The sequence below is a fragment of the Magnolia sinica genome, chromosome 12, assembly GCF_029962835.1.
Source record: "Magnolia sinica isolate HGM2019 chromosome 12, MsV1, whole genome shotgun sequence".
Taxonomy (NCBI): domain Eukaryota; kingdom Viridiplantae; phylum Streptophyta; class Magnoliopsida; order Magnoliales; family Magnoliaceae; genus Magnolia; species Magnolia sinica.
This window is the reverse complement of record NC_080584.1, coordinates 82,390,850-82,410,034: the sequence shown is the minus strand read 5'-3', so window position 1 is coordinate 82,410,034 and position 19,185 is coordinate 82,390,850. Positions and strand designations below refer to the sequence as shown.

The 19,185-nt window shown below is 39.9% G+C and overlaps 1 protein-coding gene across 1 annotated transcript; it reads left to right on the top strand.

Moving 5' to 3' along the window:
• The first annotated feature begins 2,403 nt into the window (after positions 1–2,403).
• On the top strand, positions 2,404–11,950 carry LOC131220332 (probable disease resistance protein At4g27220). Its single transcript, XM_058215279.1, has 2 exons — positions 2,404–3,678; positions 11,771–11,950. Exons 1-2 carry the CDS (start codon positions 2,404–2,406, stop codon positions 11,948–11,950), a joined length of 1,455 nt encoding a protein of 484 aa, XP_058071262.1.
• The last annotated feature ends 7,235 nt before the right edge of the window (positions 11,951–19,185 follow it).

The window sequence follows — 19,185 nt, the reverse complement described above, 5'->3', positions numbered from 1 at the left end:
TTAGAGACACCAGGGGCACAAATTTGCACATACTTAGTTTTTCGAATTATTAAAACTATGCATAATTAAAGGACATGGAAAACGTTTAAAACCATAATAATAGGTAATTAAGAGTGAAGCCATTTTTAGGGGATCATTGTAATTTTAGCAATATAATCCATGCACAATATCACTTATTAGGGACTGTTTAGTTTTCTAATTACAACGGTAAATGGTTGTAAATGGGTAATGATTATTTACTCTTGTGATTGTGTGGTAACATTACTTGCATTTGACTGCAATGATGATTTTGTTACATTGTTTGTTTCATCCACAAATCATGGTAAAAAATGGTAAGTTTAACTTGATACAAAGATGGATGGCTCTTAATTAATAATACGTTACCTACTTTTACAAGTGTATTTGATTCTTAGTTTTTATTTCATAATTTTTGTTTAAACAAACACCTACAAATTATAACGATGGCTCATTTACTTTGCATTTCATAGAAAACTGGAAAACTAAACATGCCTTAACCATTGTATAAAAGCACATGAATACCAAGCTTGTGGAGGATGAGGCACCACCATTTAAAAAATGGTAGTGAACTAGAGTATGTGGCTGCTTTTTTAAACCATCGTATAAAAGCACATGAATACCAATCTTTTTTTTTTTTTTTTGTAGACATGCACTTACACCCACACACACCACAGTGGGATTTCACCACAATGGGTATTGGAACCCATGACATCATGTTGAAACTCTTGTGAGTCTACCACCAAGGCATGAATAAAGGCATGAATAAGGACCGCCTCTCTCTCACATCTTGCATACCATATCCTGAAATGCAATTTCTGCCACACAAAATCATTGGCTGGGGTCTCTTTGGCCAGCAACCCTTTTTTGTTAATAGTGGATTTTAGCCCTTTTCAAGGATATTAACCAAAATTGGGTCCTTACTCTTGCCCCCGTAGTAGACTAACAAGTGTTTTAACACTAGGTCAAGGGTTCAAGTACCCATAGGTAGTGAAATCCCATTGTGGTGTGAGTGTATGGGCGTGTTAAAAAAAACTTATGTTAGTAATTTTCCCAATACATATGCATCAGACATAATACATGTATAATTTATTGGTAGCTAGTTGCATGCAACCCTGCACTCATCTCTTGTGACTTCATTTGAACGTTGAATCAAAACCAGGTACAATGCTCTTCCCTTGTCCCAACTTGTAAAGACAACTACAGATACGGTCGTGTGTACATGCACACAGAGGCTGCTAACAATCCCATCTTCATGGAAAGCGGATTGAATCCTGCCCCCACCTGGACAGAAATTGGTGGCAGGGTCACTGTGGAACCTACCGTGATGTATGGTTTTATCTATGCCGTTCATCTATTTTTCCAAATCATTTTAGGTATAAGCCCAAAACCGAGACAGATTCAAGGTTCAAGTGGACCACACCATAGGTAGCAGTGGTGATAATCATGGCCATCCTTGAAACCAAGGTATTTCATAATGGTTACGGCCACCATCACCAATACTGGACATTTCAGCCGATTTTTACTTTTATTTTTAAATTAAAAACCTGTTAGACTGTTACAGGCAGTGTTTTCTTTAACAGCCGTTATAGCCGTTTTGTCCCGTAATGCGTAACGGTTATGGCCGTTACCATTATGGCAATTGCATAACCATTTTTGTATACCATGGTTGAAACCTCACTAAGACCTACCATATTGTTTATTTTGCCATCCAACTTGTTCATAAGGTCATAAAAATCTGGATGAAAGGAAAATACAAATGTTAGCTTGATCTAAAACTTCTGTGGCCCCCAATAATTTTTTAATGGTGGTAGTTCAATCCCCATATTGTGGTCCACTTGAGTCTTGGATCTGTCTCATTTTCTGGAATCACATCTAAAATGATCTGGAAAAATGGATGAACAGCATGGATAAAACCCATACATCATGCATGGACCAATTCCATCAAGGTGAGGCAGGACACAAGCCAAGTTCATGGTTATGGGGATGGCTTGGCAATGTTCCCAAATCCCTTAAATGCCGTGTGGGACAATTAACTGGGATGTATGGTCGATTTTGCTTAATTCCTTGCCACTATTAGCAAGCGATGATGCAAAATATAAATGCACCTATCTAATGATGCAAAAATCATCGAGTGGTGGTTAAACTTTTGCCAGGATTTAGGGTTTTGTAAAGCAGGGATAAGGGCATGACAGATGACGATCTATTTATAAAGAAATCTTCCCTTCTATGTTTACTTCCATTAACCATATGTTTTTTGTACTAAAAATATGTCTAGTACTCATTCCATTGCAGTGAATTGAACAACTTGTAGTCCAATGTAAGATGTTGATTACCTTCCTTTTCCTGATTATAGCTTGTTACACATGCAGGCTCGATAATCTAGTCATGGATAAAGAAACTGAGGAAGCATCACTCACAACCTTGTTTGATAGTCCTAAACCCTATTCTATGTGCTTGAAAGAAAGCTCTCCATCAGAAGATATGGCACATGGGTTCTTTGAGCACATACACAGTATTTTAGTTCTGAACCTATCTCATACAAAGATAGAGTTCTTACCGGAGTCAATTTCCAACTTGAAGAACCTACAGGAACTACTATTTCGTCACTGTGAGAGACTAAAGATGGTCCCTTCACTAGCAAAGCTCAAAAAACTAAGAGTGCTGGACCTCTCTCATACCATTATCAAAGAATTGCCGCAAGGGATGGATGAGTTGGTTAACCTAAGACGCCTTGACCTCTCTTACACAAGGAATTTGCAAACATATCCAGGTGGGGTGCTGCAGAAGCTCCCTCTACTTGAAGACCTCTTGATGTTTGAGAGCAGATGTAGTTGGACATTGAACTTGTCAGATGGGTTGGCAGGAGCGGACATCAACGAGATCACAAGTGCCACACACTTGGCTAATCTTTCCATACACTTTGTGGATTTGCCCAGTTTTATTTTCTATGTGAAATCCCGGCATTGGCAAAGGCTGAAAAGCTTCCGTTATGATATAGGGAGGGTGCCGAATTGTCTACCCTTGGCTTCTTTTAGGTGGAAATACAGTGTACAGATCCTCGGCTGTGATCTCATTGATGAAAAGGACTCCCTTCTGCTCCCTTCTTTTACTCTTGAGCTGGTCATTAAGAACTGTCGCGGTATCAGCTGCTTGTCGGAGATGCAATGTATATCACAGTTGTGGAACTTGAAAGAATGTAGCGTGGTTGATTGTGATACGATGGAATGCATTTTGATGGTGGAGAATAACATATTGCCTGATATGGAGGAGTTGATACTTTATAACCTTCCCAATTTAGGAACCCTCCACAGAGGTGTCCCGCAGTTTGATACCCTTTCAAGCCTTAAAAGTGTGACCGTCGAACATTGTCATAGTCTCAAGTATTTATTTGCCTTTGTGTTGTTCCAACATCTCAGAAATCTTGAATATGTTAGACTTTGGATGTGTGATCAGATTGAGGAGATTGTAGTAGAAGATGAAGGGATGGCAGATAGGGACCGCAGTAACACCATCACACTCCCAAGGTTAAAAGAACTATGGTTGGGATTTTTAGGTGAATTGAGAAGCATTTCAAAGATGGCAGTGGTGTGTGATTCTCTTGTCACTATAGTGGTAGTGAACTGTCCGAAACTGAAGAAGCTTCCTCTCTCTGTTGGCAATGTAGGCCCTTCTCTTGAAAAGATAAAGGGAAGCAGGAAGTGGTGGGATGCAATAGAATGGGATGATCTCAATATTAAGACTCTCCTCCAAACCATTTTTATTGAGCAATCTGATCTAGAATCCGAATCTGAACTTGAATCCGAATCAGAAAAAGAAGACCAAGATGATGATGATGATGCTGATGATGAAGAAGAAGAAGAAGAAGAAGAGGAAGATGATGATGATGAAAGCAGACAAAGGAAAAGAAGGAGAGTACGACTGTAAGGGTACAACAATCATATAGTTGGGGAACAAACAAGCCAAGTGCATTCTTGATTGTTCTACCTAATCAATGGCGCATTCCATGCGTGATTAAAATGCCCCCAAACATTCTTACATAGGCATTTGAATCAGCACAACTTGGGTTGATTTTCCAAATGTGCAACCACGCCTAGCATTCCTGGCTAAACATGGCCTTAGCCGCTTAACTAGCTTGTTAGTTTTGAGTCTGTGCTTCGCAATGAGTTTTTTTTTTTTTTGGGCAGAACTGCATGTCCCTCATTTGCCTCTGTATTATATTTCAGCAGTGCCAATAAGCGATACAAAGATGCTTTTGTTGTGCGACTACGCATAACATTCCTGGCCAAACATGGCCTTAGTCGTTTCAATAGCTTGTTAGTTTTGTTTTTGTGCTGGGCAATGAGTATGTATGGGCAGAACTGCATTTCATTGCCTTTTAAGTATTATATTTCAGCAGTACCAATGCACAATACAAAGATGCTTTTGTTGTTGCTAATATCATGACCCTGACAATTGTTGGGCATCATTGTTTAGCTCAACCCGGATATGTTATCTGGTGCAACCAAACGCATCCTTAACAACTGATGGGCAGCATTGTTAGGCTCGGCCCCATCACTTGTTTTTTGTTTTTTTACCTTGGTTCTCGTGTCTGGGCACGGTCACAAAGAATTTCAAGACATGGGCTCCCTTGTTCACTATTATTTTTAAATGGTGGAGACTCATCTACTGTATACATGGCATGCATTTATGAGAATCTAAACCATCCAGATAGCGTGGGGCCTATCGTGTATGAAGGATAGCCAAAAATCATTCAGGTCATTTGTTGTTAATTATTCTGATGGTGGGGCTTAAGAAAGTCTTTGAAGACTGATTTTTACCCAAACGCCTGTTGGGCCGCGCCTATCCACGGACGCGGATTTCCTGCTAAAGCTTTGGCAGGAAGTTCCTGCGCTGGGAACCTAGGTGGGGCCCACCGTGATGTTTGTGAGACATCTACCCCGTCCATCCGTTTCGTGAGATCATTGTAGGACTTGATCCCAAAATTGATTAGGATCCAAGACTCAAGTGGGCCGCACTAAAGGAAAAGGTGGGTAGGGAAATTCCTACCGTTGAAACCTCCCTGGGGTTGACAGTGATGTTTACATGCCATCCATACCGTTCATAACATCATTCCTACTGGGATGAACTGAAAACACAAATTTTATCCTGATTCAAAACTTCTGTGGCCCCACGAGTACTTTAACTGTGGAAGTTCAATCCTAAAATTTTCGGCCCACTTGAGCATTGGATCCGGATTGTTTTTGTCTGAAAGTCATAAAATGAGCTGAAAAAACGTATAGACGGTGTGGATTCCTCACAAACATCACGGTGGGCCCCTCCTAGGTTCCCAGCGCAGGAGTGCGAGACGCTTTCGCAGGAAATCCGCGTCCCCTATCCAGCACGCATGCCAATGGAACATGTGCTACTTTTGAGATTTTCTGTCGGTTGGGCTGCATTGTTTATATCTTCTGGCCTAAAGATTATGCTTTTTTGTCCTCACGCATCGTGTGGCGCACCTGAGGTGTGAAACAGACTTTCAGGCTGGCAAAATTAAAATAAGAGCTCGCGTTCTAATATATCACTTTGAAGGATATGCTTATCCGATAAAGAGGGTATTATCATCTTTTCATTAAAAAACTATTTTCTCGCAACTGACACTCGTCCTTAATCACTACGTTTATTACCCTTAATTTTTTAAAACGCTTGCATAAATGTGAAATGGGGCCACCGTTACCGGAAATGGAGTGGCTACTCCCCCTGACACCAGCCCCGTCGCTAGTGGTTGGTGCTCTGTGGGCCCCACCATGATGTATTTGTTTCATCCATAAAAAAAAATAAAATGATAGGGATATAAATCTCAGGTGGACCATACCAAAGGAAAACAATAATGATTGGATATCCACAATTAAAATCCTCCCAAGGCACACGGTACTGTTTATTTGACATCCAATTGTTGATTAGGTCATAAAGATCCAGATGAAGGGAAACAATAAACATCAACTTGACCCAAAACTTTTACGGCCCCCAAAATGTTTTTAATGGTCAACATTCATTCAACACTTCTTCCTGTAATGTGGTCCACTTGAGATTTTGATATACCTCAACTTTTCTCTCATAACATAAAATGACCTATAAAAATAGATGGATAGCATGGATGAAACACATGCATCATAGTGGGGCTCACAGAGCACCGACCACCAGCCATTGGCTGGTGGCAGGGGGAGTAGCCAATTCGTTTCTGCCTTTATCAACTTCATCCATCAACACCACACAACCTAATTCTCTTGTCCTTTTTGGTCACTGTAAAAAAATGAGTTAGATATGAGAAGTAATTAGTTGGATATTCAGGCATATTATTATAGCTAAATATAGATGAGCATAGTATTATACAATTCAATCAATTATTGCATAATACCAAAACTTGGGACCTTTATGAGGATAGGAGTTCATCATACACTTGATAATTAAGTCCTAAATATTTTGTCAACATGTACTCCGAAGCAAACATGGCATAGAGTAATGCGAGCTGCATGCTATATGAAAGATCAGGACACAAGGTGCAATATCACAGGTTAGTAGGGGCCGTGCATCAAGGGCAACAACTTACATTAGTCTTATACCTAACATGCTAAGTGAATCTAAGATAGGAGACCTCAATCGAACCGTTCCTTACATGTTTAACCATGACCCATGAAAAGGTTGTAGTAGAATTATTTAGACTCCTGCTATCCTGGGATACGTGAATGCATGTAAACAACTTAGCATAATAGGGAAAATAGTGAAATGAATCTGGCACATTGTGTCGTTGGGATGGTAGTACACGGTCTCGCAAGTTGTGGAGTCCACCATAAGAGACTTTTATCCAAACCAGTCCCATACTTGATTTTGATAATGAATGCCAATGTGGTAAGCTCCTTACCTCGGGTTAGTCCCATACTTAACCAAAATCTTAGCCATAATGAATGGGCACATAACAATATGGTTGCGCACCGCCAAACCAGGTGATTAGTGGATGAATAAATGCATGATTCAAATGCTACATATCCATCATCTCAAATGGCACACGTCCAAATTACATAATATATCTCCATAGGAATCATAAACATATCACACAAGTGTAATATCACATATTTACGCAAGTGTGAGACGCATTTTCAAATAATCAAGTCATAGGTGTATCAACCCCTTCCCATCTAGCCGTTGGCTTAACAATGGGGGATTCAGATTTGTTTCAACCTATCTGACCTCAGCAGTTAGAATACCACCCACTTCGACCCAGCACACGATGGTAGATTGGCTTGTCGCACCTCTTCCCTTCCTAATCCCAACAATGGAAATGACTTTTGCACATATCCTACTATGCTTACCCCCACTCAATATATGATGGAAGATGACTTAATTGGCCAATCATAATGGGTTTATTGGATGATAGGTGTCTCCAATCTTGAAATCTAAGCCTTAGTTGATAATGATGCACCATTCTTAAACCTTCTAAAAAATATTAACCGCTTGGCCATCCTATTGCCTCAACACAAACCACTCGTCCAAGCAGCCATCACATGGCCGGCATACAAAATATCCACTCATGTAATACATGACCATAAAGGTCCATATACTCATATTCACAGGCTCCTACTCCTCTAAATTTCATTAGGCATACGGACCAGCACGAGGGCCCAAATATTGTCATACAGACATCCAACCATGTAATGCATATGTTGATACTCAAATATTACATATTTATCCTCTCAATTACTTTAGCTTTCTTGATATTTAAGAGTAAATTTAATATAATTATATATGTTTTCTTCATTCGAGGTGATTTTGGACCTAAAGACAAATACGTGCTTAAAATGATAGATTTAGAGCTTAAAAGATAATTAAAAAATTGGGTTTATGAAGGTCGTCAATGAAGAATTCACATACCAAAGATCCAAGAAAACCAAGTACAAAGGAGAGAAAAAAGACTGGCTAAATTATGCAGCACAATAACAAAAATAACAGATTGTTCGGTCCCACCTGAGGTTGGTTCAGTCCGACCGAAGATGCATATAATAATCCAACAAGAAACAGTGATTTTCAGACTTAATTCGGCTCAACACTTAGGTGCGATCGAAGCCGGGTTCGGTACTACTGAATGAGAGTTCAGTGCGACCGAAGGGAGACATAGACTTCAAATTAATTTGAAAGAAATTCGGCTACAACCGAAGACAAATTTGATGCGATCGAAAGTGATAAAGTGCATAAATTTGAAGTCGGTTCCAAATTGGTGTGAATTTTTCTTATTTAAAGGAATGTTTTAGGCATTCTAAAAACGAATTAAGACTTGGAAGAAATCCCTAGGGGCGATAAAGCTTACACAGAGCTGTCCTTTTTCTTCTTCTCATTATTCTAATTTATCTTTTATTTTTCTTATAAAATGTTAGCCATATTTGACTAATCTCTTAGTTAAGGATAATTGATGAAGCTTGTAATTTAATTTCAGTATTTAATTAATTTAATTTAATAATAATAGGTTGAATGATGATAGTATATTGAAATATATTTGGATTTACTTTAAAAGCTTTTATGTTGTTTCATCTTTGATCAATTGTCGACTCTGGGCACATTAGATGCTTGGAAGTGCAATTACAATACTGAATTATAGAAAGAATCAATTTGTATAATTGATTAATCTAGTGTCACCTCCAAGTACATTAGGCGCTTTTAATTCCATACGATTGAGATCCGATCACTTCATAATATAATCGTACAATCGAAATCATATTTTTTTTTGGTGTCAATAATTGATTCAATAGAATTATCTTCCGATTGGATATGATAATACTTCGATTTTAATTGAATTATACATTGAATCAATGAATGAGATATTATAATTGCTATGAGTGAATTTTTGGATTCTTAGTATTTTATTTTTATTGTTTAAAAACTATATTCTCGATCGCTGTATTAAAAACCCAGACAAACTATTAGATTTAGATTTATTCCAGGCAGTATTCCCCATTCCCTGTGGATTTGACCTCGGTCTTACTGAGTTATTACTAAATCGTAGACTTGCACTTGGGGTTTGCCTTGAACAAGTTTTTAATGTTGTTACCAAGGAGTGGCATTAAACACACTTAGGTTTGAGTTTTCTAGATTTAATTTTTATTTTAAGTTATATGTTTCTATTTTTTTGAATTTTTCTAACCTATGGTTTTTAGGTGGTGTTTGGTGCATGAGTTTAAATGGATTTTGGTGGGAGTGGGTTTTAAGATCCTATGGATCATTGAAATGTGTGTTTGGGAATCACACAAGGTATGGGGTTGTGAAGCCCTTCTTGGAATCAACGCCGAGGAAAGGGTTTCTACGGTCCTACTTTGGGTTTCGTGTTGCTAGTGGCCAGTGCTATGTGGACCTCACCATGATATATGTGTTTTATCCATGTCGTCCATCCATTTTGAAATATAATTTTTATGCTTCATCCCAAAAATGAGGTAGATATAAATCTAAGGTGGACCACACCATGGGAAAACGGTAGTGATTGAATTGCACCATTAAAAACCTCTTAGGGCGAACTGTGTGGTCCACTTGAGATTTTGATCAAACTCATTTTTGGGCTCATACCATAAAATGACACGGAAGAACGGGTGGACGGCATAGATGAAACACATACATCATGGTGGGGCCTACAGAGCACGGACTAGTAGTGTGAAGATGAGTAGCCAATCCGTTTTTCAAACATGGAGTGGGATGGCCTCCAAGCCATGGGATTAGGAGACAATCCCTGACACAGTATAATCATCACATTTTGGTAATTCCATCCCACTTAATCCCATCTAATCCCATGCTCCAAACACCCTCTTAGGGTTTCTTAATTTAAGAATTTTTTAGGGTTTGTCATTTTATTTTAAATCTTCTAACATTACTAACATTCTTCACTTGTTTTGGTTTTGTAGGATTTCTAATTTTAGTTCCTCTCTTCTAGTATCATCATTTCCTACTCATTCTAGCTACTTGGTTTCTTAATTGCTATAGGACTTAGGACTTAGGGTTAGAATTATGATTTTGTGTGGTTCATGCTCAAGTGGGTAAGGGATCATACATTGAGATTTTTGAGTGAATGTGGTTTAGTCGACCAGCTTGTAATCCATTAATGAGTCAGAAAAGACCTAATTAATACTCCTAAAATATCATTTAGAAATATAGTCGAAACTGAACAATACTTCGATGGGAATCTTATGCAGAACACACCACGGGTTAGGACGGCACGTGATGAGAATGAGGTACACCGAGTTCCACCGGTTGTGATTACTTACAACCAACAAGAACAAGTATACCTTCCCGAATGATTTTTCCAACAAACACATGAAACATGAACTTTAAACCAAGGATGATCCAATTACTCCCTAAATTCCATGGACTTGACTAAAAAAGTTTATACTTGCACATAAAGGAATCTGAAGAGATTATCACAACCATACATTTCAATAATGATCATTATGATGTGATTAAACTAAAGGTATTTCCATTCTCTTTAAATGAAAAGGCCAAAGCATGACTTCACTCCTTGATTCTGAGATCCATTGGCACATGAGGCCGAGATGACCTATGAATTCCTTGAAAAGTTCATCTCGGCTCATGAAACCAATACTATCGAGCGTGACATAATAAACTTCTCCTAAAAAGAAGATGAAACTTTTTTCTAGTGTTAAGAGCAGTTTAAGGACTTATCGCTTTTCCACACCATGGTTACGAGATGTGGCGGGTGATTAGGTAAGGAACCGAAAGATACTTGGGATTACTTTGATGTGCTAGCTAAAACCACTCAATAATGGGACATATCCAACCAAGCTAGTAATCCTAAAGCATTACCACAAGAGAAAAGAGTACATGTGTACAAGGATGAGGATGATGTCAATGCAAGGTTGGCAGATCTCACAGGGAAGATTGAGGGCTTGAAATTTAGGAATGAAGTGATCCAACCCATAACGACTGTTGAAACTACATGTGGTATTTACAAGAGTGATATTCACCTAACAAGGGATTATTTGACAGGGGTGTTGCATGCTCAAGTGAATATTAAGAACACATATCAATGCCCCTGAGTGCACCAAATTCCCACACGTTCACTCTTGATTGGTGGAATCACCTAATTTTAGTTGGAGTGTGTGTATTTTGTATGGTCAAAATCATTTGAATGATGGGATTTATAGTAAATGTAGGGATTAGTGGAGATTTTCTTGGATTCAAATCTATATCAAACCTTTAATCACGTCACTATTTTAATTTCCTTTGGTTAGGCCCTGCCTTGAGTTAGTTCAGGCTTGAGGCCTTTTAATTACGATCAAGGCCTTGGCTTAGGGTATTAGAGCTGGCTCACCACCAACCCTTGCTAGCCCAATGACACCCTTGCGTGCAGATTTCCTCCTGGCTTACAGAGTAACAATGTAGAAAACTAATGTCTGGTTGCCTGAGGTCCACATCAACAAAAACATGTGCCCATCTGATGAACTTTATTTATTTATCTTTTTACTTTAAAAAAAAAAAAAAAGGATTGCATGCGATATTCATACAAATCATTTATGTCCAATCACATAGCAAAAACAGTGCAAAACTAAAAGGAAAAGGAAGAGAAGAAACACAGAAAAACAGGGAGATAACTTCAAGCATAGACATATATTACTAGAAATGCTTATAGAGATGGCTGAGCAATCTAGGCGTAGGACCGGCTTCAAGTGGGGTATGCACGAAAGTAACAACCCAAGATTCTCCGACATGTCGATATCATCAGGCTCAGCACCTTTTGGCAGTGCCAGCAACAGGTGGCCAAGCACCGACTGAACGAAGCTGGTCCCCAGATACACCGCCGGCCCACGAGGAAAGGCAACAGGCTAAGTCATTCTCCTTCATGTCAGTATCCTCCTCGAGAAAGCGGTCAGCATGGAACTTTAATGGATCGGATCGTGGATGATGGCCCACACGTTCACGTGCACCATCGAGCCCTTGGTAGTCCCCAAGCTTGCCGTGGTTAGCGTGGACCTTACTGTGGGGGCCACCTCGATCTATGTATTCTATATCCATACTGTTCATCCATTTTTCTAGATCCTTTTAGATCATGAGCCTAAAATTGAAGAACATCCAAATCTCAGGTGGACCGTACTATCTGAAACAGTTGTGATTGAATGCCCTACCATTAAAAACTTTTCAGGGTCCGCTGTAATGCTTCGGTCATTTTTATTATCCATCCAATCTGTTTGATAAGGTCACATAAAATGGATGTACGAGAAAATACAAATATCAGCTTGATTTAAAACCTTTGTGGCACATCAAATCATCATTGTTACCTACGATATGGTCTACTTGAGAGTTGAATCTGCACTCATGCCCTAAAACGATACGAAGAAACCGGCAGTGTCATATAGAATACACAAATCAAGGTGGGCCACGATGAGGGCTGGACTGTCTGAGGCCATCGCATGTGATTGACCCATCTTGACGTATGTGCTGTATATGCACGCCATGCATCTGCTTTGCTAGCTTACTTTAGGGTATGGTCCCAAAAATGAGGCAGATCTAAATCTCGGGTGGACCACACAATAAGAAAATAATGGTGATTGAATGCCTACTATTAAAAAAGTCTTCAGCCCACTGTAATTTTTATATGCCATGCAACCTGCAGTTGATGAGGTCACACGGACCTGAATGAAAGTAAAACACAAGGAGAGTTCAATACAACTGGGAGGTCCACATGAGATTTGGATCTGCCTCATTTTCAGGACTATGCCTTAGAATGAACTGGCAAAACAGATGGATGGCATGGATATAAAATACATACATGATGTACATCAAGGTGGGCCCCATGGTCAGTGCCTAATCTGTTACCCCTCATCACCTAAACTGCCTTCACTCGTCCATCAAGGCTCTGGTGAGACGATCCCAGCAGACCGCACGTTTCTCTATGGCCAGATCGTTGAGGGGAGCCACCTGACCGGCTGAGCTTACTCACTTGATTCTTGGGTCACGTCAATGGGTCCACCTAAATGGATGGTCTGAATCTTGGACACAAGTGGGAGAATTTAGGACTGGGTTATACCTTCTCTATATAGAAATAGGGACGTTATACTTGAATAAATAAGATTAAATTACACAAATGCTGGTAGTGGTTGGCCGGGTACAGTTCCATGAGATCCAAATGCTTCATTCGGTAGCCAGCAGGGTTGGCAATGTGCTGGGCTTGGGGGCCCGGGCTGTAGGGACAGGGCTTGGGCCTATAAACTTGGCTCAAGGGTTGTGTTTGGTGCGCAGGATTAAATGGTATTGAATTATATTAAATGAGATTAATACCATTATTGCACAATGATTGCATGTTTGGAAATACCATGACATTCCGGCCATCCAATCTCATGTTGGGGATAAAATTCTTGCCACTGGAAAACTCTGGATTAAGCAAAATCCTATTTGGTGGACTATAGAATTGTTATCAATGAACCAAATTCACAGGGGATGTCAGTCAGGTGTAAAGTGTGTATATGGATGGACGGCATGGATAAGCACATGCATCGGTGTGGGGCCCACATGTGTAGTAGATTTCAAAATCCATGGAAATACTGAGTGGGACCAAATGCAATTCCATCCCACTTAATCCCAACCTTTCCCATCCCCTCCAAATGTCCAATGGAATTTACACAGGTCTAAATACATTTCCATCCCACTAAATCCCATTTAATACCATGCTGCATAGAATATAGACCCAGCCCCAAACTGGGCTGGGCGTTGGACAATGAGAAATATCCTGGCCTGGGTCTATATTCTATGCAGTTCATATATGACCAATCGTATTTTGAAGATTCCTGTGATTGGTCCTTATCATTGGATCCGGAGATAATTTTGAATGATCGGTCCCTATCACTGGATTCCGAGATAATTTTGAATTGGGATCATGTTCTATGGTCAAAATCATTTAAATAATGGGATTCATTATAGATTTAGGGTACAATGAAAATTTTTCTTAGATTTAAAACTATTTTAAACTTTTAATTTTATGTTTATATTTTTGTTGGCCTGGCCCGCGTTGAATTAGGTCCAGGTCTGAGGCCTTTTCAGGTCTATTAAGACCAGGACTTAGGCCATTAGGGCTGGGTCGGGACTGACCCTTGCATGCAGATTCCCTCGTGGTTTACAAAGGTAACCGATAATGTAGAAAAAACTAATGTATGGTTTCCATACATTACACATCAACAAAAACATGTGCCCATATAATGAGTTTTTTTTTTTTTTTTTTTTTTGTAAATTAATTTTTGTCTGATCACACAGCCAAAAATAGTGCGAAACTAACTGAAAAGGAAAAAAAGAAATAGAGAACCGTGTGGGAGATTAAAGCAAGCATAAACATCAATAGGCATGCTTATAGAGGCAATCTAAGCATTTGGAAGGGGACGCGGATTAGCTACTGACAGGTTCGGTAGCCAGCCTGGCTACCCAGTCACGTCACCAAGTTATGTGGGCCCCACTATGATATATGTTTGGTATCCACACCCTCCATACATTTTGAGAGATCATTTTAGGGCATGATACAAAGAATGAGGCAGATCCAAGGCTGGAGTGGACCCCACCACAGAAAAACAGTGGAGAGAGTGACGCTCACCGTTTAAACCTTCCAAAGTTCCACCATGATGTTCATTTGACATCCAACCTGTTCATTTGTTAAAGAATATATGAAAGAAGGGAAAACACAAATATGGTGGGCATCACTCTCCCTACTGTTTTCTGTGGTGGGGTCCACTCGAGCTTTGGATCAGACTCACTCTTTGGATTATACCCTAATATGATCTCTGCAAATGAATGGACGGTGTGGATACAAAACATACATCATGGTGGGGCCCACAGAAGTTGGTGAGGACAACTGGCAGACTGAGTGAAGATACCTCGTTTCAACACTTGAGGTCTTGGTATCGATCCGGGGGGGGGGGGGGGGCGGGGGGGGGGGGGGGAGGGAACATGGAGTTGTGTCTGCTAACCCCCAAGAAAAAAACTCCAACGGATCAGGTGGTTTATCTACGCCGTTCATCTCTTCTCTCGAATCATTTTAAGATGTGTAGAAAAAGAAGCAATTTTTGGTATGGTCCATTTGAGCGTCATATCTGCCTAAATTTTTTGCACATATCTTAAAATGATCGGAGAAAGGGAGTTGACGATGTGGATATACAGATACATCACAGTGGGCCATCCTACGGAACTGCCGGTTCATGGCTAGAGACGGGTGGGGTAGGATGCAGTCCACGCCCTTCGGAAAGGACGCGTATTTCTAAGCATGTGTTACACATGCCCACCCATCAAACTCAGTGCGTAGTATTACAAAGCTTCTCAATCAAACGTGATGGCGCAGCAGCTCCATACCTGCTGCTCGTATGTCAACGTGGCACAGTTATGTGAGATCCAAATGCTTCGTTAAGTGGAAAGATTGGCCCCCTCCTACCGGCCAATGGCTGGTGGTTGGTGCTCCGTGGCCCCACCATGATGTATGTGTTTCATGCATGCCGTTAAGATCATGAGACCAAAAATGAAGTATATCTCTATCTCAAGTGGACTACATTATAGGAAATAGTGTTGAATGAACATGGATCATTAAAAATTTTTTTAGGGGCAATAAAAGTTTTGGATCAAGTTGATATTTATTTATTTTTTCCTTCACCTGAGTCTGTCTGTATGACCTAATAAACAGATTGAATGTCAAATAAATAGTACAGTGGTAATTAGGAGATTTTTAATGGTGGATATCCAATCACTATTGTTTTCTGGTGGTGTGGTCCATCTGAGATTTATAACCATCTCATTTTTGGAATAAAGCCCTGAAATGTAAAATGATCTGTAAAAATGGATGAACGGACTGGACACAACACGTACATTATGGTGGGGCTCACGGAGCACTGACCATCAGCCACGGGGCTGGTGGCAAGGGAGTAGGCAATCCGTTTCCTCATTTAAGTAGCCAGCAGGGTTGGCAGTGTGCTGGGTCTTGGTGGCCTGGACTATAGGACAGGGCTGGGGCCCATAAACTAAACTCCAAGGATGGGATTAGGCTTAAAATCTAGACCCAGTGCCCTAATGGGCTGGGCAAAGGACAATAAAAAAGGTCCTGGATTGAGCCGTTGGCCAAGTCCAATCTACAAGACGGTAAGCGTCTCACTTAAATAAATAAATAAATAAATAAATACACACACGTGCACACAAGCACACCAGTTCTAATGAGTTTTCGGAAGAACTTTTGAGAACTCATCACAAGTTATGTAAGTACAAATTTTGAACACTTCATGTAATACGATGACCCGTAAGACATCCAAAGCCTCATTTACACTGATTGAAAACTTTGGTGGACCATGGAAAAGTAAAATAGTTTCTTTCCGGGGTTTATATCTTTCTTTGCTATGACTAATTAGAGTTTTGTGTCATATGGACTATTTGGATTTTAGGCTAATAACACATGTGCAAAGGTGTGCACACAGACAAGTGAGCATACCTCGCATGCACACACACACATGCACGTGTGTGTGTGTGTGTGTGTGTGTGTGTGTGTGTGTGTGTGTTCTATGGTCAAAATCATTTAAATGATGGGGGTAAGGAATACTGGAAATCTTCTTAGATTCAAAACTATTTCAAACCTTTAATCATGTAACTGTTTTCCCTTGGGTTCAGCCTGCCTTGAGTCAGTTCAGGACTGATGAGCTTTATTTATTAATAATCTTTTTACTTTTTAATTTTTGGTGGAATATTGCATGTGATATTCACACAACTAATTTATATCCTATCATATAGCAAAAACAGTACAAATTAAAATGAAAAGGAAGAAAAGAAACATAGAAAAAGAGGGAGATTAATGCAAGCACATGCATAAATAGAAATGCTTATAGAAATGGGTGAGCAATCTAGGCGTGGGACCGGCTTCAAGTGGGGTATGCATGAAAGTAACAATCCAAGATTCTCCAACATGTCGATATCATCAGGCTTAGGACCTTTGGCAGTGCCCAGCAACATTTGTCCAAGCTAAGCACCGACTAAACGAAGCTGGTCCCCTCATACCACCGCCCCACGCGGAAAGACAATAGGCTAAGTCATGGTCCTTCATGTCAATGTCTGGATGATGGTCCACACGTTCACGTGCACCATCGGACCCTTGGGGATTTCGTAGCCCCCAAGCTTGCCGTGGTTAGCGTTCTTAATGTGATTGGTTTCCCATTGATATGGGGGGCCCATCATGTTTCAACATTGAACCGAATGGACGCTTTGTTAGGGGTGAGGAACCATTCTCAAACCTAACCTTTGGAAGCCCTTGATTTCCCAACTTCATGAATTGGGGAATTTTAGTTTTTTTTTTTTTCTAAATTGTTGAGTTCAGTTCATGATTTATGATCCTGTTGCTAATTGGGCAATTATTGTATTTGTCAATCAATGCCAATCCAAACATTATAGTTGCCGAATTCAAGAATTTGGTAATTAAATTTTGTAGTGTGTAGAGACGCACACATCTATAGATGGCATCTGTGCAAATATGAAAGGTGTGTATAGGATCTGAGCTTTCCATAAGGTTGGAAATTGTGCCTAAATCTTTCGCCTAAAAAAATCAAAGAACTATTGCTATAGCTTCGCCCAAATGGGAACAAAAATATCTGTAAACATAATTAACTATTTTTTTGTTGGGTCTCGATTGAGTCTAGGTCTGGTCCATTGTTCTATGAACCAAAACAAGCCCATTTAAAAATTGGGTCGAGGTTGGTCCAGGTCCAGTTGACTTTGAGAAGAGCTGGACCAGCCTCATGAGTCTAAATTTTTGATCCAAGCTCACAAGTTTTCGTTTCAAGTGCAACAACCCATTCGGTCAACCTAACACATACCCATTCGGTCAACCTAACACATTTGCACCAATGGGGCTAGAGGTTATTTTGCTGACTCAGGATCCGCAACTTGTGTGACGTAGGAAAGGACGTGAGGTTGAGCATCGTCTTCCTCAGGACGTAAGGAAGGACTTGAGATCAAGTTCGTTTTGACACTTTTTAAGAGAAATTTTAAGATAGGCCAATCTAAATTTTGGGTCACCAAGAAAAGTATATACCCAGCTCTATTCGATGACCCCGACACACTGGATGAATTGGATTTAAAGAAAGATCGCTACCTAATCCAAGTGAGATGTGAAACACACTCCCTTTCACATGCATACTCCTTTATAAAGAGAGGGGCGTGTGCCCTTCTCCACTCATACGCCAACACTCCCAGCGTCCAAGAAGGAGATAGAGAGAGAAAGAAAGAGAGAGAAAGAGAGAGAAAACAAAGGAGAGCCTACACGCCCATCATCATCTTCATTTTCCATATGTGTGGTGTTTGCCTCTTGCTCAAGCGATGTCATGATTCATGTAGAAGCTTTCTTACATGGATATCTACCTAGGGTTTAAATCTAAGGTTAAGAGGTGAGAGATTCCTTTAAGCTTACATTAATTTGAGTTGATATGATCTATCTTATTTTTGCATACTCTGATATTATTGTGATTTTCCATGCAATTGATTGATTTACCATTATCAGTTATTTATCATTTTGGGAACTATGGTTAAGGTATGATTTTAATTATGCATGATTTTTATGAATTTATGTGGGGTGATGGATACAAGTCTTGCCCTTTTACTAGCCTTTTGCTCTCCTCCCCTTATTCTCATTGAGTTAGCATATTTGTTACTCTTCTCTTGTATTGAAATAGCTTAATGCTAATTTTCTCTTTTATTGTGTTAGCCTTATGCTACATCCTTTTATGGCTTGGGCACGTGTCCTAGAGTTTCAAAACTCCTATGGTTCAATTTATTTTTCCTTTGATGCAAGTGATGTGGTAGAGGTCTTACATCTAGTGATTTATATATTTTATTGTGGATGTAATGTGCTCTCGGTAGTGACCCTCTTGGTCGACGCGTACTTCCATGGATTTTAGGTAATGTTGGACAAATCGATGTAAATAATCCACAATGCGTGTTGCATCACTTATGGGATTGGATGTCGCAAATAGTTGCTCCATGAACAAATCGTGTCACATAATTCATCCGATCCATGTGTTTGTGCCGCCTTGAGGTGTTCATGTAAATCCGCGGTAGCGTTGGACACGCCGATGAATCTCCGTAGTGTGAGAATGCGGGACGAGCCAGGTTTTCTATGAATTATATTCCATATTG

Coding starts and splice junctions, on each gene's coding strand:
- LOC131220332 (XM_058215279.1), top strand. CDS start 2,404: ATGGATAAAGAAACTGAGGAAGCATCACTCACAACCTTGTTTGATAGT. Junction 3,679..11,770: donor TTCCTCTCTCTGTTGGCAAT/GTAGGCCCTTCT, acceptor CGATATCATCAG/GCTCAGCACCTTTTGGCAGT.